Genomic DNA, 23,247 nt, shown 5'->3' with positions numbered 1-23,247 from the left:
TTATCTCTCACCATGCATAAAACTGAGCTCCAAATGGGTTAAGGACCTAAACATAAAACCTGATACCCTGAATCTTATAGAGGAGATATTATGAAACACACTTGAAGTTATAGGTGGGTAAAGGGCTTTCTGAATGGGACCAATTGAGTATATTTTCTTTGATGATCAAAAATTAGATATACCTAAAATATTTATATTTACCTTGGTTTTAAACTTTATCTGTATAAGAGTTACCAAATGTTTTACTAATGGCGTTGTTGTTGGGATGATGATAATAAATTCTCCTAAAGTGACTACTATAACGAGTGAATTTCATTTGAATAAATTCATTATAGTCTACTTACTATAATGAATGCATAATTGAGTTATGTATTTGTGTTTTTTCTTTTATTGAAAAGAGATTTTATTTGCATACAATATATTCTGATTTCATGAATCTTAAAATTTACAGTATGTTAAGTAAATGAGCAGTATTATCATTTAGATATGTCTATAACTTTCTCTAGATTAAGATTACTAATGATTTTCATTAGTCTAATGAATTAGTTTTCTATCAGTATTTTTATACAAGGAAATGATAGAGACTGATAAATGACATAGGGTAGGCAATATGGTGGAGACACATTTTATCACTGTTGAGGTATCCATCCAACAATAATGATTGGGTGCCTAGTAAGTGCTTACTTGTAGACATTTAGTAATGTACATAAATGAATGAATGGTAACTGATGAAAATCATTTACATACATATATGTTACAGTTCCAGACAACTGCACAATCATCTCACATCTGTAATTTGGGCAGGATTCCTAGGAAGAATCGATCTCTATTCCATACAGTGTCAACTGGTCTTTCTTGCGATTATGGAAACACATAATCAGGAACCATCAAGTCTTACTCAGCATCTGGTACTTGATTGTGGCTGTCATCTGGGCCCTTGCTGAAGATGTCATCTGGAAGCTGCTTTAAGTATTCATAGCATAGTGCCTGGATTCTGAGAGCTCAGGTTCAAGTGAGCAAAGCAAGGCTCTTGGAATCTTGACTTAGCCTTGGAGGTTGCACAGCATTGTTCCTGTCGTACTCTGTTGATTAAAGAAGACACAAAGGCTGTCTGATTTTAAACATAATGACTGTCATATAAAATAGGAGGAATCTGAAGGTCACACTGTAAGAGGAGCATGTTAGATTGGATGCATGTATTAGACATTTTTGTGTAATATTATGTGTCACAAATTTATGTCTAATTTAAATGTTTAAAATTAATTTGATGTTTAATTTTTAACCATACACTGCACTTACGGTCACTATCTAACTTTAGAAAATTTTTTTTTTTCAAATATATTCACCCTGTCAATAAGATGCCATCTGACACAACAACAAGGATTATTCACATCCTATAATATTATTTATATATAATCAATAAGTTTTTTAAGTGGGCAAGAGCAATGCCTTGTGTGAACATTGCTGCATCTCTGGAAACTGAAAAACGTCTGTCATACAGAGGAGTGCTCAATTAATCAATGTTGCATAAGAATTATATTGAAATTTGATAGTGTTTTCTAGTTGTTTCAAAAATTCTTGTGTCTTTCAGATTTATAATAGCTTCAGTATTACTGATTATATAGGCCAGGATATGGGTACTTTAGGATTATTTTCAGAGGTTATGTTTTATTTTCTCTGATGCATGGATTGTGCATTAATGATTTATTCACTTATGTTCTCCAAGTTGCATTATATCATATCTTATTATATATTACATTATATTACTTATATATATATTATGGTTGCTTGTCACTTTAAGTTACAAGTTTCTTAAGAAGAACATCTTTCTTCTACCACATGATAAAGACCTTTTGCTAATTGTTGAGAGAATGCATGAGAACCTAAATGCCTAAATGGTGTTAAATCCCTTTCAATTATACTTTTTTTAAAAGAAAAAAAGTTATCCTATGAAAATGATGAAACTCAAATTTATTAAACCCAATTACCTGAAAAAAATTATTCAACTTTGGATCAGAGTAAGCAAATATATTCTGATGTTTGGCTTTAGATGTTTTAACATTCTGTGTGCTTATTTAAATGTTATGCTCCTTTTCTTTTGAAAGAGTAACTTTAAATATTTGTTTTTAAAGTTGTACAAAAATCTTGATGAGATATACACACACTATCTCTCCTCATCCTAAAAACGGGAAGGAGCTGGCCACACAATCTCAGAATCCAGGGTAATGTGTATGGGTCTGTTATACATGTTTAAGAATGTTGCTGGATCCATGAATTCTTCAGCTTTGCATAAGTACTCAATAGTTTGTTCTGGGAGGAGGAGGTCAGGGGCAACTTGGTGTAAGTTGTCACCTGGTCCTTTCGTGCCCACTTTCACGGTCTTGAAAAGGTGGAGTGCCAGTTTGTGAGTCATGGAAAGAAAATCTGTGGTGACCTCTGCTAGAGACTGTGATTGTGTCACATCCTCTAGATACAAAACGGGGACTTTGATGACAGAAACATGCCACTGCATGAACAGCCTCGTGGGGATGTTATGAGAAGCAACTATAATTTTCACATTGTGGATCATATATTCTTTGTCTTCCTTTTCATGGGCAACATAATCTAGAAGAATTCGGAAAAGTGTGCCGTTGGAGGTCTCAAGGATGTGCATAAAAGTTCTTGAGTATACGAGCAATAATCCTGTAACTGCTTCTCCTAAGTGATTCTTCAGAATTGACTGAAACAATTTCTCATAATATTCAGTAATCTCTTTTTTCTCTAAGTTGGCTTGTACGTAGCCCACAAGAAACATCCTGTGAAGGAGGAATTTCTTTAGTTGTAGCCTGTGTTTCTCTTCCTGAAGGTGCAAGTAATTGGTTCGAGGAACTTTGGGCATCAGAAGAGGATCGACCTGAAAATGCTTTTTGCTGGTCCTCTGATTATGGACATTTAAAGACATGATGAATCTTATTTCTTCTTCTAGATGATTGTAAGTCTTCCTGGTGATGAACTCTTGTTTTATTATTTCTGAAAAAACAGCAACAACAACAAAACAGACAAATGAACAAACAAAACCAGGAGTTAACTGTTTAATGAATAGCAATATTCCTACTCAGTGCTACAAACACTGTTTTTGAAATAGAAGTGAATCTGAAAACAAGACTGAAGTAGAGTGATCGTTTCTGAGTTTACCATGAAACAACTGTCATGCTTTAATAAAAGCCCCTTCCTGTAATGGTGATTACAGATTATACTTGAGGCTTTTTTAATGGTGTTTCTATGGCAAGTAATTTATCTAACATTTAAAATAAATTTAACTGGCCTGTAAAGTAAAAATAAATCAGGTGTACTCTGGCTATTAGTAGTTTATTTAACATTTACTATCAATATTAAAAGTCAATAATCTTACTTTAAAGATAACAGTAAACTTTTGAGAGAAAAAGTTGTTTGGTTTATCCTTTTATCAGTAAATCTCTTTTTTGCTTTTTTTTTTTTTTTAAGGTTTAAATGAAAGCAGACTTTTGCTTTGACTGAAACCAAGTCTCCGCCCCACTCCCAGACTACCTTAACTTCCTTTACATACCATGTACATGTACCTGTCTTTGAGTTCCCTGGGCTTGACCTCTGTCATGCTTCCAACTGCCAGTGCCCCAATCCCTCAACTGTCCTAGCTGGGGTTCTAAACCCACAGGACATGAAAGGAGTTAGAATGTCTTTGGGACCAACGAGTCAGAGTGCACACCAGTCCTAGGTCTACCTTAATGAGAATATCCCAACAAACACCTCAACAGCACTGTGGGTTGTGGAGGAAATGAGGGCTTCTTTTTCAGAATGCCTTTTGCTCCTTTTGGTTTTGTTTGTTTTGACACACACCCTTGCCTGTCAGACAGGTGGCAGATGTGAGTACATCTCAGCTACGGTGGTAGAGCTAGTACCTATACTTTACTTACACACTAGTAAAAGACTGTATGAACACATATCTGAATTTCTCTAATAATGAATCTGTTGTAAAAATGTTTTACAATACTACTTGGGATACTTAATGTGAATTTAAGTTAATTTTTAGAAGTCAAAATAAAATCTCCTTTTAATATTATACTCACATGAGCTCTAAACAATAATTTTAATGTGACAAGGCTAGGAAAAACTTCTTTTTAATTAAAAAAAATGAACCTTAGAGAACTTTTTTCTCCTGAGACTTTCATTATTCAAACTAATGATCTGATTTTAATAATTTGTAGTGATTAATTATTCCAGAAAGTGAAGGCTGAGAGGTGATTTAATAAATCTTTAATTGTGTGATACATAACAATCGACCATAATTTCTCACTCACTATGATTCACCTCATCACTCACTGAATCTTCCCCAAGTGGTTCACTTAGTCAATGCCTTGTCTGGGGGCTGGAACTCTCTCAATTCTCCTTATTGGTTTGTGAAACAGCACAGTTTTGACCACAGTCTCCAACAGCCCCCTTTCCTACCCTGGTTTCTTGAAACTGGATGTCCCTAATTTTTTTTTCCAAATCCCTATCTGTGACCTAGTGGAATTCTTTTGGCATCAAGCTCTGGACAATGCTGATTATCATAAAGATAATTTATTACCATAAAGATATCATTATCATATGCTGTTATCATAAAGACCTTACACTCTGCTTCTTTGAAGTAACTCATTGGTCTCTGTATTCACTTTTATGAAGACATTGGAAAGGTCCTCAATGTTCCTCCTGCCTCCTGACTGCATAATTGATGCAGTACCTTGATCCCTCTGAGCTCATCTATGGACTTGGAATCTTTTCTCTCAAAAACTTCAAAGTGGATGCAGCTAGTTGACACTGACAAAGAAGAAACTGAGCCCATTCAAGTATCTCCTCTTCACACAAGATTCTTGACCATTCTTTCCAGTCACTGATGCACAACTCTTCTTCCCACTGACGTTAAGTTAAATCTACTCTTTCAAAATCTAGGTACCAAGATTATAATTATTTTTTAGTGAGTTCTTTTCCTTTGCAAAAATTGTCTAGTGCTAAATGGTCAGCCCCCCTGAAAACATACATAGAAGTAACATTATACAAATCTAACAGGTTATATTTAGGAATATATATATATATATATATATATATATATATATGGAATAATAATTAGTAAAAAACAGTGAATTTGAAGATGAACATGGAATGTATATGGGTAGGTTTGGAGGGAGGAAAGGTAAGGGTGAAATGTTGTAATTATATTAGAATCTTAAAAAATAAAGTAACTCTAAACAATGAAAAGAAATTCCTTACTAATATCTGGACTAATTTTTGTCTCTTAGTTTCTAGATCAAACCCATTTGTCTTGTCTTTTTATATGTCTTAAAAGTTAATCCTAAATTATATGCCTTACCTTCTTTTAAAAATTCATATTTTTCTAGAGGTGGTAGCTCACATCTTTAATCCCAGCATATGGAAGCAGGGGCAGGTGAATGGATCTCTGAGTTCAAGGCCAGCCTAGTCTACAAATCAGATTCTAGGGCAGCCAGGGTGAAATAGATAAACCCTGCCTTGAAAAAAACAAACAAACAAAATCCTTATTTCAAAATGCATTTGAAATTTCACTGTCTCCTTCATACTCCTCTATATTTTTCCACCCCAAACATTAATCTCAGAGTATAAAATAAGAGCCTGTATAATAATTCATACTTATGTTTGTATTTTTTAGTGATTTTACAAAGTCTTTGCTGTACTTGAATACTAGAAAAGAAAGATCTACATTGAATGGGCACAGAATCATCTATGGTATTACCAACTTCCAATGGTGAATTAGACCAGAGTGAACATAGGGACATATAGCAGAATGTCTGCTACCTAATACTAGTACTGCTCATAGTTGTCAAGAACTACCAAGAACCCCTTTCTGAATGCACAAAGTCAAACAAACCTTTTAGATGCAGGTGTGATTCTTTTTCATCAGACATTCTTTGTTTAGATCACAGTTTCCTCCCAAACTTAGCCTAAGGCCAGCCTTCACAATAAGGTTAACTATGGGATTACTATCCTACTTTATATTTCTGCTGTCATTCATATATCTTTTTCTGATTATAATACGTCCTCAGAAAGAACAAATAAGAAGAGAAGATAATCTGCATGTGGGCTTTGAATGAGATTTTAACTCACTTTCCACATTGTCACTATCTTTTGGGGCTCCATAAATCTTGTGGTAAATAATGAAAAGTATATTTTAGTTCTTATTCCCTCTCCTGTCTCTGCTTCCCTCCCATAAAGCCTGGTTACCCCCGCATTGCTTTGGCTGAATTGCTTCCTTAGGATTTCTGTCTCTATTAGCATCACACCTAATAGCTCCCCTGCTTCTCTGGGGAATGCAACCTCTCCGTGAGACTCTATGTGCCTTTCTCATTCATACTCCTATAAGAAGGAGTTCAGTGGTAGTCTCCTCCCTTCCAAGGCGTGGATTCTATCGCCCTTCTCTTTTACATATCTTTTTATTTCTAATATAAACCTAATAGAAAAATGGTTTTTCACCATTTAAATAAATAAGTGATGTAATGTTTCAATTAAATCCATCATGTTTCAAAACATACTAATCTCTGAATAAAGCCTAATTGGTGTTAGATTTAAAAACACAAATTATCATTTCTTTAATTTAAAAATTATCTGACTGTGACAATTTTGTGTGGTTCAATTTAATGCATCTAAAACAATAGCTTTACTACCCTAGATGGTTATATGGTTTGATTCTATTTCCCCAATGTATTTTTTCTCCATTTCTCAAATGTTAGTTAGGTTGTTCACCTGAACTTTGGTACTATTGCCACATGACTGTCTAAAAAGTTTAAGTCACATATATCCTGTTTTCTTGCTTTTTTTTCAGTCATACTAAAATGGCATCAGTAACGAGAGGAAAGCAACACCATGCAGCTTGACCAGTTTCTGATTGATTGTAATGTATAGCTACAGTTGCAAACTTCTTAGTAGACACTCATTATCTGAGCTCCTGACCACCACAATCCTCGTTGTCCATCACAGATGGTGACTCCAACAGAATTCTTCTCTGTATCAAGCTGGCTTAAGAGGCATTTGCTTTATTTTATCCAGAGTGATAGTTAGAGTAGCTGCCCAAGTTCAACTTTTAAGCATTTATTAGTAAAAAGGAACTTGTGGTGTTAATCCTTTTCAATTATTCTACATATGCACCCTATTATTTCATACCAGCTTAGTTCTCATAACGTGTTCATAACACATGTCAAAAAGTACATCTTGTGATATCTTACAGACTTCATTCTTTGGGTTAATTGTCCAGATTCGAGTTTTGTCCTTTGTTTGTGTAGGACACATAGGCCAGAGACAGAGAAGATTAAACATCATTTATGACCTGCAGTAGGTACCTTTTCACATACTCATTTAATATTCATAATAAGCCCTCTTAGCATGTTTATTATATTATACGTTTGCCTTATGTAGGTGGACATTCTTTTCACAATTTATAGAGGAAGATGTTAAAACAGAGGATAGTTAAATAATTTACACATTATTTAAGTCTACTCTCATCAGCTTTCTTGTCATGCTTGCATTAAAACCCCACCTACCCCAGTAATGCTGTTTATATGGACATGGATCAGTTCCACACAGAAGTCAGTACATCCTGTTATAGCAAATTCTATTACAAAGGCATAGCAGTCTCCTGGAATTCTCTACTATCAGGTTTGGCACATCTTTTAACTAACATACCAGAGTCCTTAACAAATTGCCAACTTGGCTCAATACAGTGCATTAGCTGATTTGTTTTTGCTTGCTGGATGGCTACTTAAGAAGACAGAGATCCTATAGCACATGAATAAAATAAATGTAAGGGAAATATCTACATAATAACTGTGAATCAACAAAATTATTCTCCTCTCATTGACTGGTCATTTATCCCAGATTTATTGACAGTTTGAGCACTGTGCAAGATGTAAACACATAAACTCTTCCTAATTTCAGGGAAGTAGAGTCCAGTAGGGGTTATGAAATGTTCATGAGTCTCAGATGTTCTTAGAAATGTCAGGTATGTAGAGGACGAAGTTCCCTACTTCAGGAATTTTGAAATATAAAGGATAGATGGGTTTTCCTAGTGCCAGTTCTTACATTAGCATCATCTTAAGAGGAACAGGTCTGTCTTAGTCACTGTTCTTTTGCTGTGAAGACGAGACAGTGTAACCAAGGCAACTTATAGAAGAAAAGCATTTAATTGAATGCTTGCTAACTATTTCAGAGGGTAAGTCCATGACTATTATGGCAGGAAGCATGACAGCAAGCAGACATGTATGGGGCTAGACCAGTAGTAGCTCAGAGCTTACACTTGATCCAGAAGTGGGAAGCAGAGGGATGGAGAGACTGGGCCTGGAGTGGGCTTTTTTAAACCTTAAAGCCCATCCCTAGTGGTACACTCCTCCAAGAAGACCACACCTCTTAATTCTTCATAAACAGTTTGCCAACTGGGAACCAACTCTTCAAATATACCAGTCTATGTGGGCTATTCTCATTTAAACCACTACAGAAGTATGGGGTGCCTTTGAGGATATCTCTTGAATTTTTGCTTTTAGAATGTATGGTTGTGAATAACTAGACTTGATTCCACAGAGAACAGCAGCTCTACTTTAAACTTTTATCTGTGCTTCAGATTAGAGGAAATGAGGACTATTTCCTTTAACTTCATTATGTTTTAACACAACTGAACCACCAGTCTAACAGAAGAAATGGTCTATGTAACCTAGCAAACACTTTGGTAAAGCCTTCCACTAAAAGGTCATGCTCTTGTGCTGTGGATAATTGATTGATAAATAAAACACTGATTGGCCAGTAGCCAGGCAGGAAGTATAGGTGGGACTAGTAGAGAGGAGAATTGAGAGAACAGGAAGGCGGAGAAGAGGGAGACACCAGCCTACCATCCAGGGAGCATCATGTAAAGGCAGCAGGTAAAGTCACGGAACATGTGGTGACATATAGATTAACAGAAACGGGCTGAGTATAAGAGTAAGAGCTAGACAATGGTAGGCCTGAACCATTAGGCCAACAGTTTAAATAATATAAGCGAATGTATATTTACTTTATAATTGGTCTACAGGACTGCCCGGGCTTGGTGAGACCCGGAGAGAAAACTCTAGCTACACTCTTGTCAGACTAAGTAGACAGTTTCATGGAACACACCAGAAAAAAATTTGTTGCCAAATCACTAGAGTTAAAACTTTACTAAGAAATAATGTTATACTGCTTTCTTCAGCATGTTATACTGTCCCTTCCCTTCCTTCTTCCTTCCTTCCTTCCTTCCTTCCTTCCTTCCTTCCTTCCTTCCTTCCTTCCTTCCTTCCTTCCTTCCTTCCTCCTTCCTTCCTTCCTTCCTTCCTTCCTTCCTTCCTCCTTCCTTCCTTCCTTCCTCCTTCCTTCCTTCCTTCCTTCCTTCCTTCCTTCCTTCCTTCCTTCCTTCCTTCCTTCCTTCCTCCCTCCTTCCTTCCTTCCTTCCTTCCTTCCTTTCTTTCTTTCTTTCTTTCTTTCCTTTTTTCTTTCTTTCTTTCCTTTTTTCTTTCTTTCTTTCTTTCTTTCTTTCTTTCTTTCTTTCTTTCTTTCTTTCTTTCTTTCTTTCTTTCTTTCTTTCTTTCTTTCTTTCTTTCTTTCTTTCTTGTTTCTTCCAAAAGCAGTGTGAAAGAATTACTTTTGTTTGGAAGTAATTTGTCAAAGAAAGCACAGGGCTACTTCTTAAATTCAAATATTTAATAAATGTCTACTGTCTGTTTAAAATGGGTCTGAACATTGGACACATTCTTGAAAATCTGTTCATATATTTTCACAGGAAAATTTTTATTTAGTTATTGGATCTGGAGGTCCCATGTTAATATAGGAGGGAAGTATCATGGTAAATGATATAAACAATGAACATTGAGAGAAAAGAGTCCTGGCACCTGCCTCAAGAATAAGCATTTAGATAGGTGTCAATGATACATGTGGCATGGGTAAAGGTGATGAAATCAAAGAAGGCAGGGGAAGACACTAAACTTGAAGTGTGAGCACATGTTGAGAGTTATGAAATGAGATACTTCTTTGAAAAAAGGCAATAGTGTGTTATGGCAGCTACAACAATCTACAGGTCATAGGATCTCCAGGCTTGGTAAATGTCTGGATCCCAGTCAACAGCAATAAAATGTGTGGCTTATCTTTGAAGTGAAGCCCATGCCATAATTTAGACCTGGAACATCCCCTTGGTCTTCATGTGCTCTACAGTCTCTGGTATTTTGTGAATGGTGAAATATTTCAAGGTTAGAGATCATTGGTTGTTGAAAGTGATCATAGAACTCTGGCCCTCCTCTGACCTCATTCATTATTTGCGGGCTGCCCTGAAGTGAGTGTCTTATTCTTCTACCACATATTCCAGATCTCAGCCATAGAAATCAAGGCAACTGAGCCAGATGACTGTAGCCAGAAGTTTTCTGGTCCCGCCTGGTCCCACAGCTGCCATTATTATAATCACTCAGAAGCTTATATTAATTATAAACTGCTTGGTCTATGGCTCAGGTTTCTTGCTAGCTAGCCCTTTGATCTTAAATTATCTGTTTCTATTAATCTATGTTTTGCCACATGGCTGTCGCATTACTGATCAGTTGACATGTTGCTCCTTGGGTGCCAGGTTGGTGTTTGCCTTGATTCTGCCCTCTTCTCTCTGTATCTCTCTTGAATTTCCCTCCTGGCTCTTTTCCTGCCTTACCACAGGCCAAAACAGCTTTTTTATTAACCAATAGTAGCAACACATATTCACAGCATACAGAAAGACCATCCCACAGTAGAGGAGCACAGGCTGAAACCTTTAAACTGTGAGAAAAAAGCTATTGCATCTCTGTGTATTTTCTTACCCTAACAGGAAGCTGATCAGTATAGCTCATCCATTTGTGTTTGGCCAACCTTCTTCTAGTATTTAGACCTAATTTGCTTTAAGAGAGAAGAGGCTAACTAACAGTGTTGTAAATCTGGCGTGTCTTTAAATATGTGGTGGAGAACTGCTTGTAAAACCTAGTTCATCACTTAGTCCTAACTGGGAGATCTTCATCAAATCCCTTGCCTCAGGGATTGGAGAACTTTTCAGAAGAGGAGGCAAAAAGATTATAAGAGCCAGGGGATGGAGGACACCAAGGAAACAAAGAATTTAGACAGAACATGACTGATACACATATGAACTCATAGTGACTGTGACAGCATGCACAGGCCATAGACAGGTTTAAGCCAGATGGGGTCCCAATGCTGAGAGGGGAAGTGGACACAGACTCCTGCCCCTAATCAAGAAGCTATCTCCAAGTGTCAACTGTTCACAAAGGAAAAATTAGTTTTCTTCAAAGGAGAATCTCTGGGTACACAAACCACCTGAAGGGCAGGCTCCATGGCCAGCAGTAGATGGCCGACACAAAAAGAAAGAACTCAATGGTATTTTTGGAGGGTTCTTATTCCATAATGCTTAGTCTGACTGCTTTTTTTTCTTTGCCTTACAAGTGTTTTGCTTATACATTACGGTTTCGATTTGTGCTAAGGTCTCTCTAGGTGAATGTATGTGTAGCCAGGAGGTAAGTTGTTGGCCTGGGTTATAGAGTGACTGGGAGGGGAGAGTGTGAAAGAGGAGAAAGTAAAGTCAGAATGAGTTCATAGAGACTCAAATGCCACACCCAGAGTTTAGATTTTAGTCTCTCACTAAAAGCAATTGAGATTATGTAATTATATCTACTTTCAGAAGTTGTCTCTGAAAATAAAAAATTCAAGGTGGGAAATACTAGTAGCACTCAGAACCCTTTATCGTTGGCACCGAAAGTCTTATCTTCAGTCAATTGAATAATAGATTGACTTGACTTTTCTAGAAAGTAGTTTGTCAATTTGAATCATAAGTTAATTTTTTTTTTTTTTTTTTTTTTTTTTACATTTTGTCCCGTAGTGCCTTCCCTAGGCACTGACAATAAAGAAGAGAAGAAACAAGCAATAACCATTGTAGTGGAGAGACAAGTTATATTATATTGGAGTTGACATGGGTGAATCCACATATAAACGAAGATGGGAATGTGAGGATTCTGAACTTGTGATGACACTTAACTTTTGTCTGCACTGAGGGAAGAACTGAGCACATAGGAAGCTGTGTGGCCACGACATTCAAATGGTGGTAAGAGCATCTGTGGAACATGTTCATTGAGGAAGCATAGAAAGAGCCAACAAAAGAGCAGAAAGAGATGGAAAATAAAGGCAGGTTCTGAAGGTCAATACAGAAGGGAGGTTTCAAAGAAAGGGGCAAGGTATTTAAGGTTTGCAATGACCTTAATATGTCAATTCCAGTTTCTCTGGGACATTTTAGATAGGATATTTTTAAAAGTAAATGTTTCAGAGGAGTCTAGTTAAGTGAAGCACAGCAGAGTGCATGGTCAGAGGGTAGGCACTTCTCTCAAGCATTTGTCAGAAAAGTATGCAAGTGTTTGGATAGCAAATCATAGAGGAGGACAATTATAAGGTAACTACTGTACTGAAAACAAGCATTCTAGTCCCTCCCCCAACTGCTACTGTGATTTGTGGGTAAGGTGGAATCTAAAACGATGATGCATTATATGCCTGGAAATATCTTAAGGTAACAGGCTGTACCGCCATCTTCTAGACTATAAATAATACTAAACTCTGAAGTATATTCATGTTTCCTTTATTATCTATCTAGTTTGTTTTCTGTTTCTGTGGCAGATAGTACACGATTTGGTAATATACTTGTTGGATATTATGTCAGGTGATCTATTCACAGGCAACTTTACCATGACATAAAATCTTGGAGGGACCTGGATGTTTTATATATTCAAAAGGCAGTATGCATGGGATAACGTCTTTGCAATTCTATTACTAATATCTACTATGTATATTATCAATTATGGTAAAACACCTTCAAAAAGTGAGTATCTTTTTCAAGCTTGCTTTTGGTTTATCTTTCTTGAATTGTTGTATTATATGGAGAAAATTGGGCTACTCTACTTTTAGATCTGGAAGGAGCTTAGCACCAATACAAATCATACCCTAGTTAAGGGAAATGCAGTACAAGGAAGCTTAGTGCCCTTACACCTCCAAGTTGTTTACCTTATAACAGTGTTGACAAAATATTTACATGAAAGTTTCAACAGGGACATGATGCCAGATAGATGATAGATGTTTTGATGACAACAGGGTGCCAGGACTCTCCCAAAATTAATCATTTAAATTCAAATGATGTAGTACTCAGTAGACATTAAACATTATTTTAGGAAAAGAAGTAATATAATGAGGTTCTATGCTTGTTGGTGAGTAGTTTAATGAATATTTCTGGGCTATTTGGCAAGGCAAAAAAAAATCTTATAGTCAGAAACATCTACTAAAATATTATTACATCCTGAACATAAAATGAGAATTTTTATTAGAATTTAGAACTTTAACAATTATTTATTTAAAGAGTAACGTCTATCAAACTCCATGTAACCATATTATTTTTACTTTATGTAACCAGGAGATTAGTAAAAGGAACATGAAATATTTGTGCAGATTGACTCTGTCCTAGATCCCCAAACAGTTTCCCAAATTTATTTAACAACTACTTTTATCCTGAAACTGTTCTTAGTCATACTAAATTCAAAGACATATTCCCATTCAAATTCAGGGAACCAACACATATTTTCAGAAACTAAGTTTACTAACATTAGCAACAATGTGGACATAAAAAAAACAAAAACTAATGCAGTAGTAGATCAGTCTTTAATACATATACTTAAAGGTACATCCTATATGGGGGCTGGGCATGTATTTTTTAAAAGTAGAGTCGTGGAAGGAGGCAAGATAGGGGTGGTGTTGTTAAGTCCAGAGTGTGGGTCCCCATGGGTGATGAGCACCTCATTGGTGGACATGGTAAAGATGCCTGTGATTAGATCACCTGATATAATATCCAACAAGTGTAATACTCAGTCATGTACTGCCCTTCATCTTGCATTGCTGGCCTGGGGCTGCATAAATAACTGTGCAGTACATACCACTTCTTTTATTCTTTGTCTCAATAAAACAGGCACCTTCTGCCCTTCACGGAGGCCACAAATGGCCTCTTGGAAATCATTTCAAAATGGATTCCTGTTTCACAAGAGATTTTCCAGGCAAAGTAGCCTCGTTCACTATGTGCCTTGTGTTCTAAAATCCAATCACTTTGTGCTTCTTTTAACTGTGGGAGATTTTAAATAATCCATTATATAGGCTACTGTTTGAACTAAACAAGGACTTAACTCCTAGCCCAATGACCTAATTACTAGAAATATAATCTCTATGTGAATATTTTACATTCTCTGTGTGATTTTCTATTTTTATTTGACTGCATAACTTCTGCTGTTTAATTATGGCATACCAGAGAAATCCATAATCAGACAAAGCAAATAAAAACACAACTATCAATGCAAAATTCTCCAAATCATGTTAGGGTCAAATATTAAAATCATTCAATTTTTAGACTCTTTAGAATCATTAACTCTTTCAATCAAGTAATTATATATATGTACACACACACACACACCACACACAGATAGATTTTCAAGTACCTGCTGAAGTATCTGACCGCCTGGTACTGGAATTACAGGCCGATGCGAGCAGCCTGATATGGAAATAGTAACAGAACCCATTTCCTCTTCGAGAACAGCAGGTGCTTCTTTCTGCTGAGTCATCTCTCTAGCCCCACTGAACATTAATTTACTTTCTGTGGTGACAGTTACTTAAAATTGATATTAAGTCCCTTCATGATGAATTATATCCTTCATATATTGCTCAAAATACTGTACTTATTTGTTAAGGACTATATCAGTCTCTCTCTTTATCTCTGTCTCTGTGTTTCTGCCTCTGTCTCTATGTCTCTGTCTCTATCTCCGAGTCCCTATCTCTCTCTGTCTCTCCTTATTTCTGGAATTTTTTTTTTTTTTTTTTTTTTTTTTTTTTTTTTTTTTTTTTTTTTTTTTTTTTGCCAGCAAGCCACAACAGAGTAGAAGAAAACATAATTTTTCAGCTTTGGCTTTTGACCACACTGAACATCTACCTTGGGTCCCGGGGTCAAAGGGCTGTGGGAGGAGCTTCTAAGGAGGTGGTAGAGGTTAAGACCCATGGTGCAACTTGTGTTTAGTGACTCATTCTTAGATGGTAGATTTGCCTCCAGTGATCTATTTTGGAGCCAAGCTAGTTTTGCATTTTTTATAAGCTCATTTCCTAAGACCCATGTCGCATACTCGCAAGGAGATTTCCGTTGGTCATGTTTTCCAATACTGAAATCAGGTGTGGGTCCCTGGCTTCTTGAATACCTTCTTTGGTTTCAAAAAGACATTTGTTGTTTTTGTTTTGTTTTGTTTGTTTGTGTTTTTTTAAAATAAAGAATTGACACTTTCTGGAGTAGGCACAATTTTATACTTTTAGTCTTTATTTTAGAGGGTCACTTTCAGGGGAAAAGATCTTTTTAGGGAAAAGAAAAGCATAGTTATACTCTGCAAATTCTGACAAGCAAATCCGGCTATCATTGCCTTTCTCTAGTTACTAATTTACAAGACATAATTTTCTTACTACATTTATAGTTAAGGAGTTTTCTGACACTTTATATAAAAACAAGTAACAAAAAGTTTATGTTATGAAAAACTCAAAAAGGATGAACACCATCCCAGCAGGTGATAGAGAAGGAAATAAAACTCAACTAGAATTTTCGTGTCCAGGGGCTCCGGATTCAGTCCCGAAGGCATTGTGTGACTTGAGGAGGAGACAATGGCCTCTCCGAATACTTTATGACTGTGGACAGGGAGAGTTGCTGAGGCAGTAGCCAGGAAATGCAATCAACGTGTGTGAAGCCAGCACCTATTTATCTTAAATTAATCATTTCTCCTGAGCAGGCAGATGATAATCCTGGGGCTGATGTCAATGTCTTTTTATTCATGACACAGATAAAATTGCAGCTTTGCTGTTTCTGTTTCTGTGAGAGTTACGTGGTATGAAAGATCTCAAACTATGGTTCTTACATCATTACAAATTGCTTGTTAGTTTTTTTTTTTTTAATTTTTGGGATTGAAATCAGTAAATAATTATTTCAGAAATAAATCACTGGTGTATTAAGCCCATTTCACCTTTCTGCCAGGAGGGTGTAAGCAAAAGTTTCCTAAGTAGAATAATTTTTCTTCATCATTATTAAACCCTCCAGTTGATAGAATTCTTACACTCGAAGTGGAAAAATCTCTACAATGCTGCTTCACTCTGTAAGTTAAAAGTCCACGTTGTTAATACAGCCTGGAGGATGAGAGCAACATGGAGGCTCTGATACAGGAACCCCCAGAGGATACCCATAGGAGGTCAGCCTCTGAGTCAGTATGTACTGTAGACTTTCTTTCCCTCTTCTGGAAGGAAAAGTGGTGGAATAAGAGAAAAAGAGAGAGATACGAAGCATGTATTTACACCCCAGTTTCCACTAGAAAGTATCATTATGTTTCCTGGTGTTGAGGTAGGATATAAGAATGCCATGACCTCTTTTGACTTCCAAAGTAACATTTTGAAGGTTTAGCCATCTTTCTTACTCTTGTTTTTATCTGCATAATAAATGTGGAGACATGAATATGCCTGGGTAAAGAAAGTTTAGACATTGGGATTAAAATCTATAAATGATATTGAGTTTAATTTAATCAATATTCTATACATATGTGCATACATATACATACACATTTTATATCTATATATACATTCATATATATACAGTTTATTTTTCCAGTGGAAGGGGAGAATCTAAATAGAATTTAAAACTAAATGAAATAGTGTCCTAACAGGCTGGCTTTTATCAAGCAGTACACTTAGAAGGATGAAAATCAACTTATGTTTAAAATTGGTCAAAGCTATAGTTTTGGGCTATGCCGCTTTGGGGTGAGAAGCCCAGCCCTTCCAAGTTACTAAATTCTTCTTACAGACTGAGGGTATAGGATGGGGTGTCACTTGTAGGCCTGACAACTGCAGTGCAAATGAAGTCCTGCATGTCCATGCCAGTTAAGCTGGCAACATCCTGTTTCCTTGTCAGAGAACAAGCTTTTAACCTTGAAAGAGTTGTAATTTGTAGGGTAACATTCTGAAAGAATAAGTTTTGGCAGCAATTTCTTGGCATTAAGAATAGATTTGTGATACTGGTTATTCTGTGCTATCTAGTGTGTCAAGAAAACCTGGCTTTCTGAACTAACAAATTAGCCTTTTAATTCCATCTTCAAATGTGTGGCTGAGTAATTGATTTCGATATGTTATTTTAAGATTTAAATCTTGCCAGATTTTTAAATAATGTTAGAATATTTAGTATTTTTATGTATGTATAAGTAATCAATTATTATCTATCTCCCTGTCTGCCTAAAATATTTGGCTTGTTAGAAAGGCAACTTATTTTGAAATTACTTGAATTTTAAGAATTTTTAACATCTGGGCCAATGATAAGTTGAAAATTTCTGAGAAGGTACAATTAAATATTTCAGTCTAGTAATTTGTGAATGAGTACTACAAACTTGAGGGTAAATTAAGTTTTTTAATTTGAAACTTTAAAAAAATTAAACTAACCATAGTGGTACTCACTTGTCATCCAGGATGCAAGAGGCTGATGCAGGAAGTTTGCCAAGAATTCAAGGCTAGCCTGGCCTGTTTGGTGAACATCAAGATAATTGAAGTACAGAGGAAGATCCTACTTCAAACACAAATAACTAAAATGAAATTTAATATTAAGCTTCATAGACAAAATAAACCTATAACTGGTCTTTTCTGTGCATAAAACATCCTCTCATCAACAACATTGATTTGTTTTCCCATCACCAGTATGAGAGGAGATAGAGTCAACACACAGTTTGTTAGAAAGGAAGCTTCCTTCAAGGGCACACCAGTCTGTCAGCATGGTGATGTCCTCTGGGGATGGAAGGCAGCTCTCTGCAAATGCTGTCCTGCCTTTTGCTCTCAGAGGCTGGGCTACGTAGCTGTGAATCCCCCTGAGAAAGGGCTATCATGTATCCCTGCCTAATTTTCCTCCCTTATCATTTTATAAGATTCAGGTTGTTTACATCTAGAGAATAAAGATGAACATAGAGATGATATTCACACCAATCTTCTAATTCAGAGAAATCATTGACCACAGATATCCTATGATCCTCCCCAGTAGTTGCAGCTAAGTAAGTTTTGTTTTTATGTATAGTGAATTTTATTTGACAAGCAACATTGTTATTACACCACAGAGACTTCTTGTACTTTTTCTGGACTTACATCATCTATCTTGCTTTTGCCACCTAGTATTATATTTTGAATGCCTTTATTATTAATAAAAATAAACATATACAAAAGTATATGAAACTGTCATTAACATGCTATATACTACATAAACCATTAATGAAGCATCAGACATAACACAAAAGCATTGTGCTTACTGGTTGCATAGTTTTCATTATACGGATGAATTTAATATCAGTCAAGTCATGGCATTAGCCATTTTGAATTGCCTACAATTTTTTTTGTTAATATAAGCAACAGCATATGAATAGCTTTAAATCTTAATTTTTATTAATCCACTTCATAATTAGGATAATACAGATGATAACATGAAAAAGTGATCATTTTGTAAGTGTTTGAAATATACTGCAAGGTGTTCCACAGAGCGATGAAACATTTGCCTAACGATTAAATTCTATACATATGAAACTCAAGGCCAAGTTACAGACAGACATTACACTCACTGTGATAACTGACAACTACCCTTTCCTGAAGTTAGAATAAAAGGTTTTAAAGATTTTAAAAAAGTATTTTGTTATCAGCCATGCTTGAATATGAAATAAAAGATGCTCTAATGTGAATTCTCAGAAAATCTAGTACAGAAACTCCCGCAGGGCAGAACGCTGCATTCATGTTTTTAAGAATATCAGATTGAAAACTCTTTGATGGTCACATACTGCATGATATGCTGGGTGAAACATTCTTACAGAACATAGACAGTTTCTCCTCTTCACTGAAGCTGGTGCAGTCACTCTTACCACAGTAACTCACAACAGATAAGAGGGTTACAGACTTCTTGGACTCAATACAGTTTGGATGTAATAGTTGAGTTGTTGGAGAGCTAGACAATAACTCTTCCTTCTGAACCTAGAGAAGATAAAAAATTCCTCTATTCCAAAAGAAATTCAGATTTATTCATGCCAAGAAATGTTTAATGCTTTGTATAAAATTTCAACTATATTCACTTGTGGTGATATATTGTGTCCCCCAATGTATTGTGCACCCTAATAAAGCTTATCTAAGGATCAGAGGAAAAAGCCAGCCACTATATTAAACATAGAAGTCAGGCAATGGTAGCACACACCTTTAATTCTAGCATTTGGGAGGAAGAGACTCATCCGATCTCTGTGAGTTCAAGGCCACACTGGGAACAGAGTCAGGTGTGGTGGCACACGCCTTAAATTCTAACACTAGTTAACCAAAAGGTCTGGAGGTCTGTATAGAAAGACAGGAAGTGATGTAGCTGGGTGGAGAGAGGAAGTGAGATGCAGAACAGAAAGGCATATAGGTGTGGGTATACAGGAAGTAGCCCTATTTGGCTGAGGATTTTGAAGTGGTAAGAACATGGCTGGCTTCTTTCTGCTTTTCTGATCTCTCAGATTTTATCCCAATATCTGTCTCCAGGATTTTTATTAATAAGACCATTTAGCAATTCGAGTTACATTCACTAGCTACATTAAACACAGTTTATACTGATTACAACAGTTGTTATTAAAACAACACAGGGAAAATTTGTCAAGATACATAAAAGAACCCTTGTATGTTATTAGTAAGATTATAAAATGACACAGCAATGGGAAACATCATGAAGGTTCTTCAAAACTAAAAATAGAATTGACATATGATCGAGTAATCCCAGTTCTGGGATATGTAAAAAACAGGGGAAAGCTAACTCTCAAGGAAATGTTTGCTCATTCATGTCCACAGTAGTCCTAGTCATAGTACTAAGAAATGGAAGCAATAAAAATGCCCTTTGATAGGTGGCCTTTGGATTTAAAAAATGGTGCATGTACATCTTTATAAAAAATGGGAACCATTTACATGGTCCAAAATTAGTGGACACTAAGAACAGTAGAATAAATAAATTAGTCACAGAATGAAAATTAATGTTTGATTCCCTTTAGTGAGGTATCTAAAACGTCAAAATTATATGCACAGAAAATAGAATGGTGGTCACCAAGGTCTGAGAAAAAAGGATAGATGAAGATTTGTCATTTAGCAGGTACATAGTTGCAACTCTGCAAGACAAAATGATCTGTAGCTTTCACAACAGTGAGTATCCTGCACACTGTGGCCACATGCAGTGGAAATGGTTAGGACGGAAGATCTTATGCTCTATTCTTTTAGCCATGATAAAAATGGTAACTTGATTGTGATATATTTCAATAAATATCAGAATCCAAGTATAAGATTTTATACCCTATCCTCTCTTATTTTTACTAAAAGTTGAAGATGTTATATTCTCTTGACTGCCATGAACTTTCTTAGAGATGGTGAATGGCTTATGTAATTGCTGTGAGCATATCCACTCTAAGATGGAGAAAGAGTGTGTAATTATTTATGGTCTTAAATGCTGAAGAGAAATGGTGAATTTGTACTTACAGACTTTGCCCTAAACTTCTTGACACAGTTCATGTGCCATCAGATAGACTAGTGTTTAGAAAAAGTAAAAAAGAAGAGATTTCTGCAATTGTGAAGATTTGGGTATATTTCTTGGCATTAATCTCTGCTTTCAAGAACTGGCTAATATCAAGTTACTAAATGTAGCTGGGAAATCCTTTGTCAAATTAGTTGGGCTTTTCATAATCTGCTAAAAAATTAGGGTATGTATCTTTGTTTTGCTAAGATCCAACAGCTTTGGAACTCTTATCTAATCAGACTGAATTAGCACATGAAGGAATATAGCATCTTTGGGATAATGTATCATTTTATTTCTTATATGACTCAGTTACAGAAGAAATGTATTTTTATTCTGAGGTCTGACATATAATCTACTTTATAATATGTAAAGTAGCTCCCCTGTCTATATCTCTTCTCTCCTCTTCTCTCTCTCTCTCCCTCATCTGCTACACATGCACATACAAAATCATGTTAATGCTGAGAGCTTCCAAATATTCCACAGATAAGATTTTGGCCAGAGTCCTTGAAGCCCAGAATGCAGCTTTTATGAAAACATAGTCTGAGGTAGAAGTTTGTTCTTAGTTTTATTATTGTTGTAGTCTTAACCCATGAATCAAATCCTTGCAGCAATTTTTACAATTTCAAATAAAAACATGTATAAATCCCACCTCTGGTGTTGTATAGAGCAAACTATGTTGATACATCTAAATTCCTCATGTGATGACTGACACCTAATAAGATTTAATTAATTTCTTTATTCCCCGCAGGGGTACTTCCTTTTTTATTTTGAATTTTGTTTCCTTAATTTTATTTTCATGTTGTATGGAATCAAATTATTTTTTTTCCTTGAATTTTATTAATATTATTAAAACACTGAAATTTATTAGTTTTTGGAGAAAACTGAGGAAAATTTCCATAGAACATAGTGCAAAAAGTTAATAATAAAGAGTTCTGTGGTTTTCTGGTTTGTTTTCCATTGTCTACTTGGCCTTAACATGATGTGAAAATTGGTCTGAGACATTTCAGACAGACTAAGGCTGTGTATATATGAGCCCCGGTAAGTTCTGCAGTGTGTTTACACCGTGAACCAACTGACATGTACAGGCTGCATGAAGCATCCTGCGCATTGACTTGGCAGTCTCTAGCTGTGATGATTACATACTCATTTTAAGACACATAAGGGCTATTTATGGAAGTACATTCTCTTGCTTTTACAACATAATTCTACTTTAGAAGTAATGGCAATTTTTATATAAAATTAATTTCTATAGTATAAAGTTCTAGAGTGCTTTGTCTAGCCTTAACTTACTTTAGTAAGCAAGTTTTCAGTGTTAATTGATTTTGAAAACTGAAAGTCTTAAATGAGAAAAAGATGTAGCTAGAGTTTTCCTGCCTTGTCCACAGTTAGGACAAATCTTTGTCACCCGCCAGTCCCACAGCCGCTCAGACCCAACCAAGTAAACACAGAGACTTATATTTCATACAAACTGTATGGCCGTGGCAGGCTTCTTGCTAACTGTTCTTATAGCTTAAATTAATCCATTTCCATAAATCTATACCTTGCCATGTGGCTGGTGGCTTACCGGGGTCTTCACATGCTGCTGGTCATGGCGGCGGCTGGCAGTATCTCTCCGCCTCAGCCTTCTGCTTCCCAGAATTCTCCTCTCTCCTTGTCCCACCTACTTCCTGCCTGGCCACTGGCCAATTAGTGTTTTATTTATTGACCAATCAGAGCAATTTGACATACAGACCATCCCACAGCAAAAAGATGACCAAAGATTTGAGCAGTTTGTTGCCTATTCTTTATCCTTAGTGATTAATACATAGCTTCTGGTTTTCCACTTGAGAATTAATAATGTCCTAATATTTTCAGAAATTAAAATAAAATAGAAAACAAAAAACTATGAGTGAGTGGTGGTGACTCACACCTTTAAGCCCAGCACTCCGGAGGCAGAGCCAGAAGGATCTCTGATTTGAAGGTCAGCCTGGTCGACAGAGCAAGTTCCAGGACAGTCAGGACTGCACAAAGAAACCCTATCTTGAATGACCCCTCCAAAAGACACCCCCAAACCAACCAAACAAGCAAAAAACAAAACAAGACAACAACCACAAAAATCATACAAATGTAATCACATTAAAAACATTTAAAGGGAATATCATCTTCCAGACACAGCAGGGTGAATGCACATATGAACTTAGAGCCAGCAGCAGCACATAAAATAACTGCAGATGCTCAAGCCAGACAAAGTTCCGTTATGGAGGAGAGGAACCGGAAGTAAAGTCTACCCCTAGCCAAGAAGCTACTTGCAATTAATACCTGCTGGGCTAGGGAAATCAGCAATTTCCAGTGAAGTGACACTGTGTGTGTGTGTGTGTGTGTGTGTGTGTGTGTGTGTATGCATGTGCATGTGTGTGTATATGGTATGTGGCAGTCCATGGGAGGCCCTATGTTCAGTAGCTGGTCAACACAAGTAGGACAGCATAAATAGATTTATTTAAAATCTATTTATTGTGTGTGTTTGTGTACTTCATTGGGTTTTGGTTTTGATTTTGATTTTTAGGAGAGAGAAAGAGCAGGAA

General features: G+C 36.1%; 2 protein-coding genes and 1 pseudogene across 3 annotated transcripts in view; 1 reads left to right on the top strand and 2 right to left on the bottom strand.

The window, feature by feature from the left end:
* The window catches only part of Znf804b (zinc finger protein 804B), a 524,634-nt gene that overhangs the window by 33,064 nt on the left and 468,323 nt on the right, over positions 1–23,247 (top strand). The gene's annotated exons all lie outside the window — the stretch shown is intronic.
* Positions 610–3,716, bottom strand: Tex47 (testis expressed 47). Of its 2 annotated transcripts, none has more exons than XM_028862425.2 (2): positions 3,566–3,716; positions 610–3,009 (listed from the first exon to the last, which is right to left on the bottom strand). In XM_028862425.2, exon 2 carries the CDS (start codon positions 2,939–2,941, stop codon positions 2,180–2,182), a length of 762 nt encoding a protein of 253 aa, XP_028718258.1. In that variant the 5' UTR covers positions 2,942–3,009; positions 3,566–3,716; the 3' UTR covers positions 610–2,179. The 2 variants fall into 2 exon arrangements, with proteins under 2 accessions (XP_028718258.1, XP_037059428.1); XM_037203533.1 differs by having other exon boundaries at positions 3,579–3,716.
* LOC114687193 overlaps positions 7,509–23,247 on the bottom strand; it is a 213,127-nt pseudogene continuing 197,388 nt past the window's right edge.

The sequence above is a fragment of the Peromyscus leucopus genome, chromosome 3, assembly GCF_004664715.2.
Source record: "Peromyscus leucopus breed LL Stock chromosome 3, UCI_PerLeu_2.1, whole genome shotgun sequence".
Classification (NCBI taxonomy): domain Eukaryota; kingdom Metazoa; phylum Chordata; class Mammalia; order Rodentia; family Cricetidae; genus Peromyscus; species Peromyscus leucopus.
This window is presented reverse-complemented; position numbering and strand designations above follow the sequence as displayed.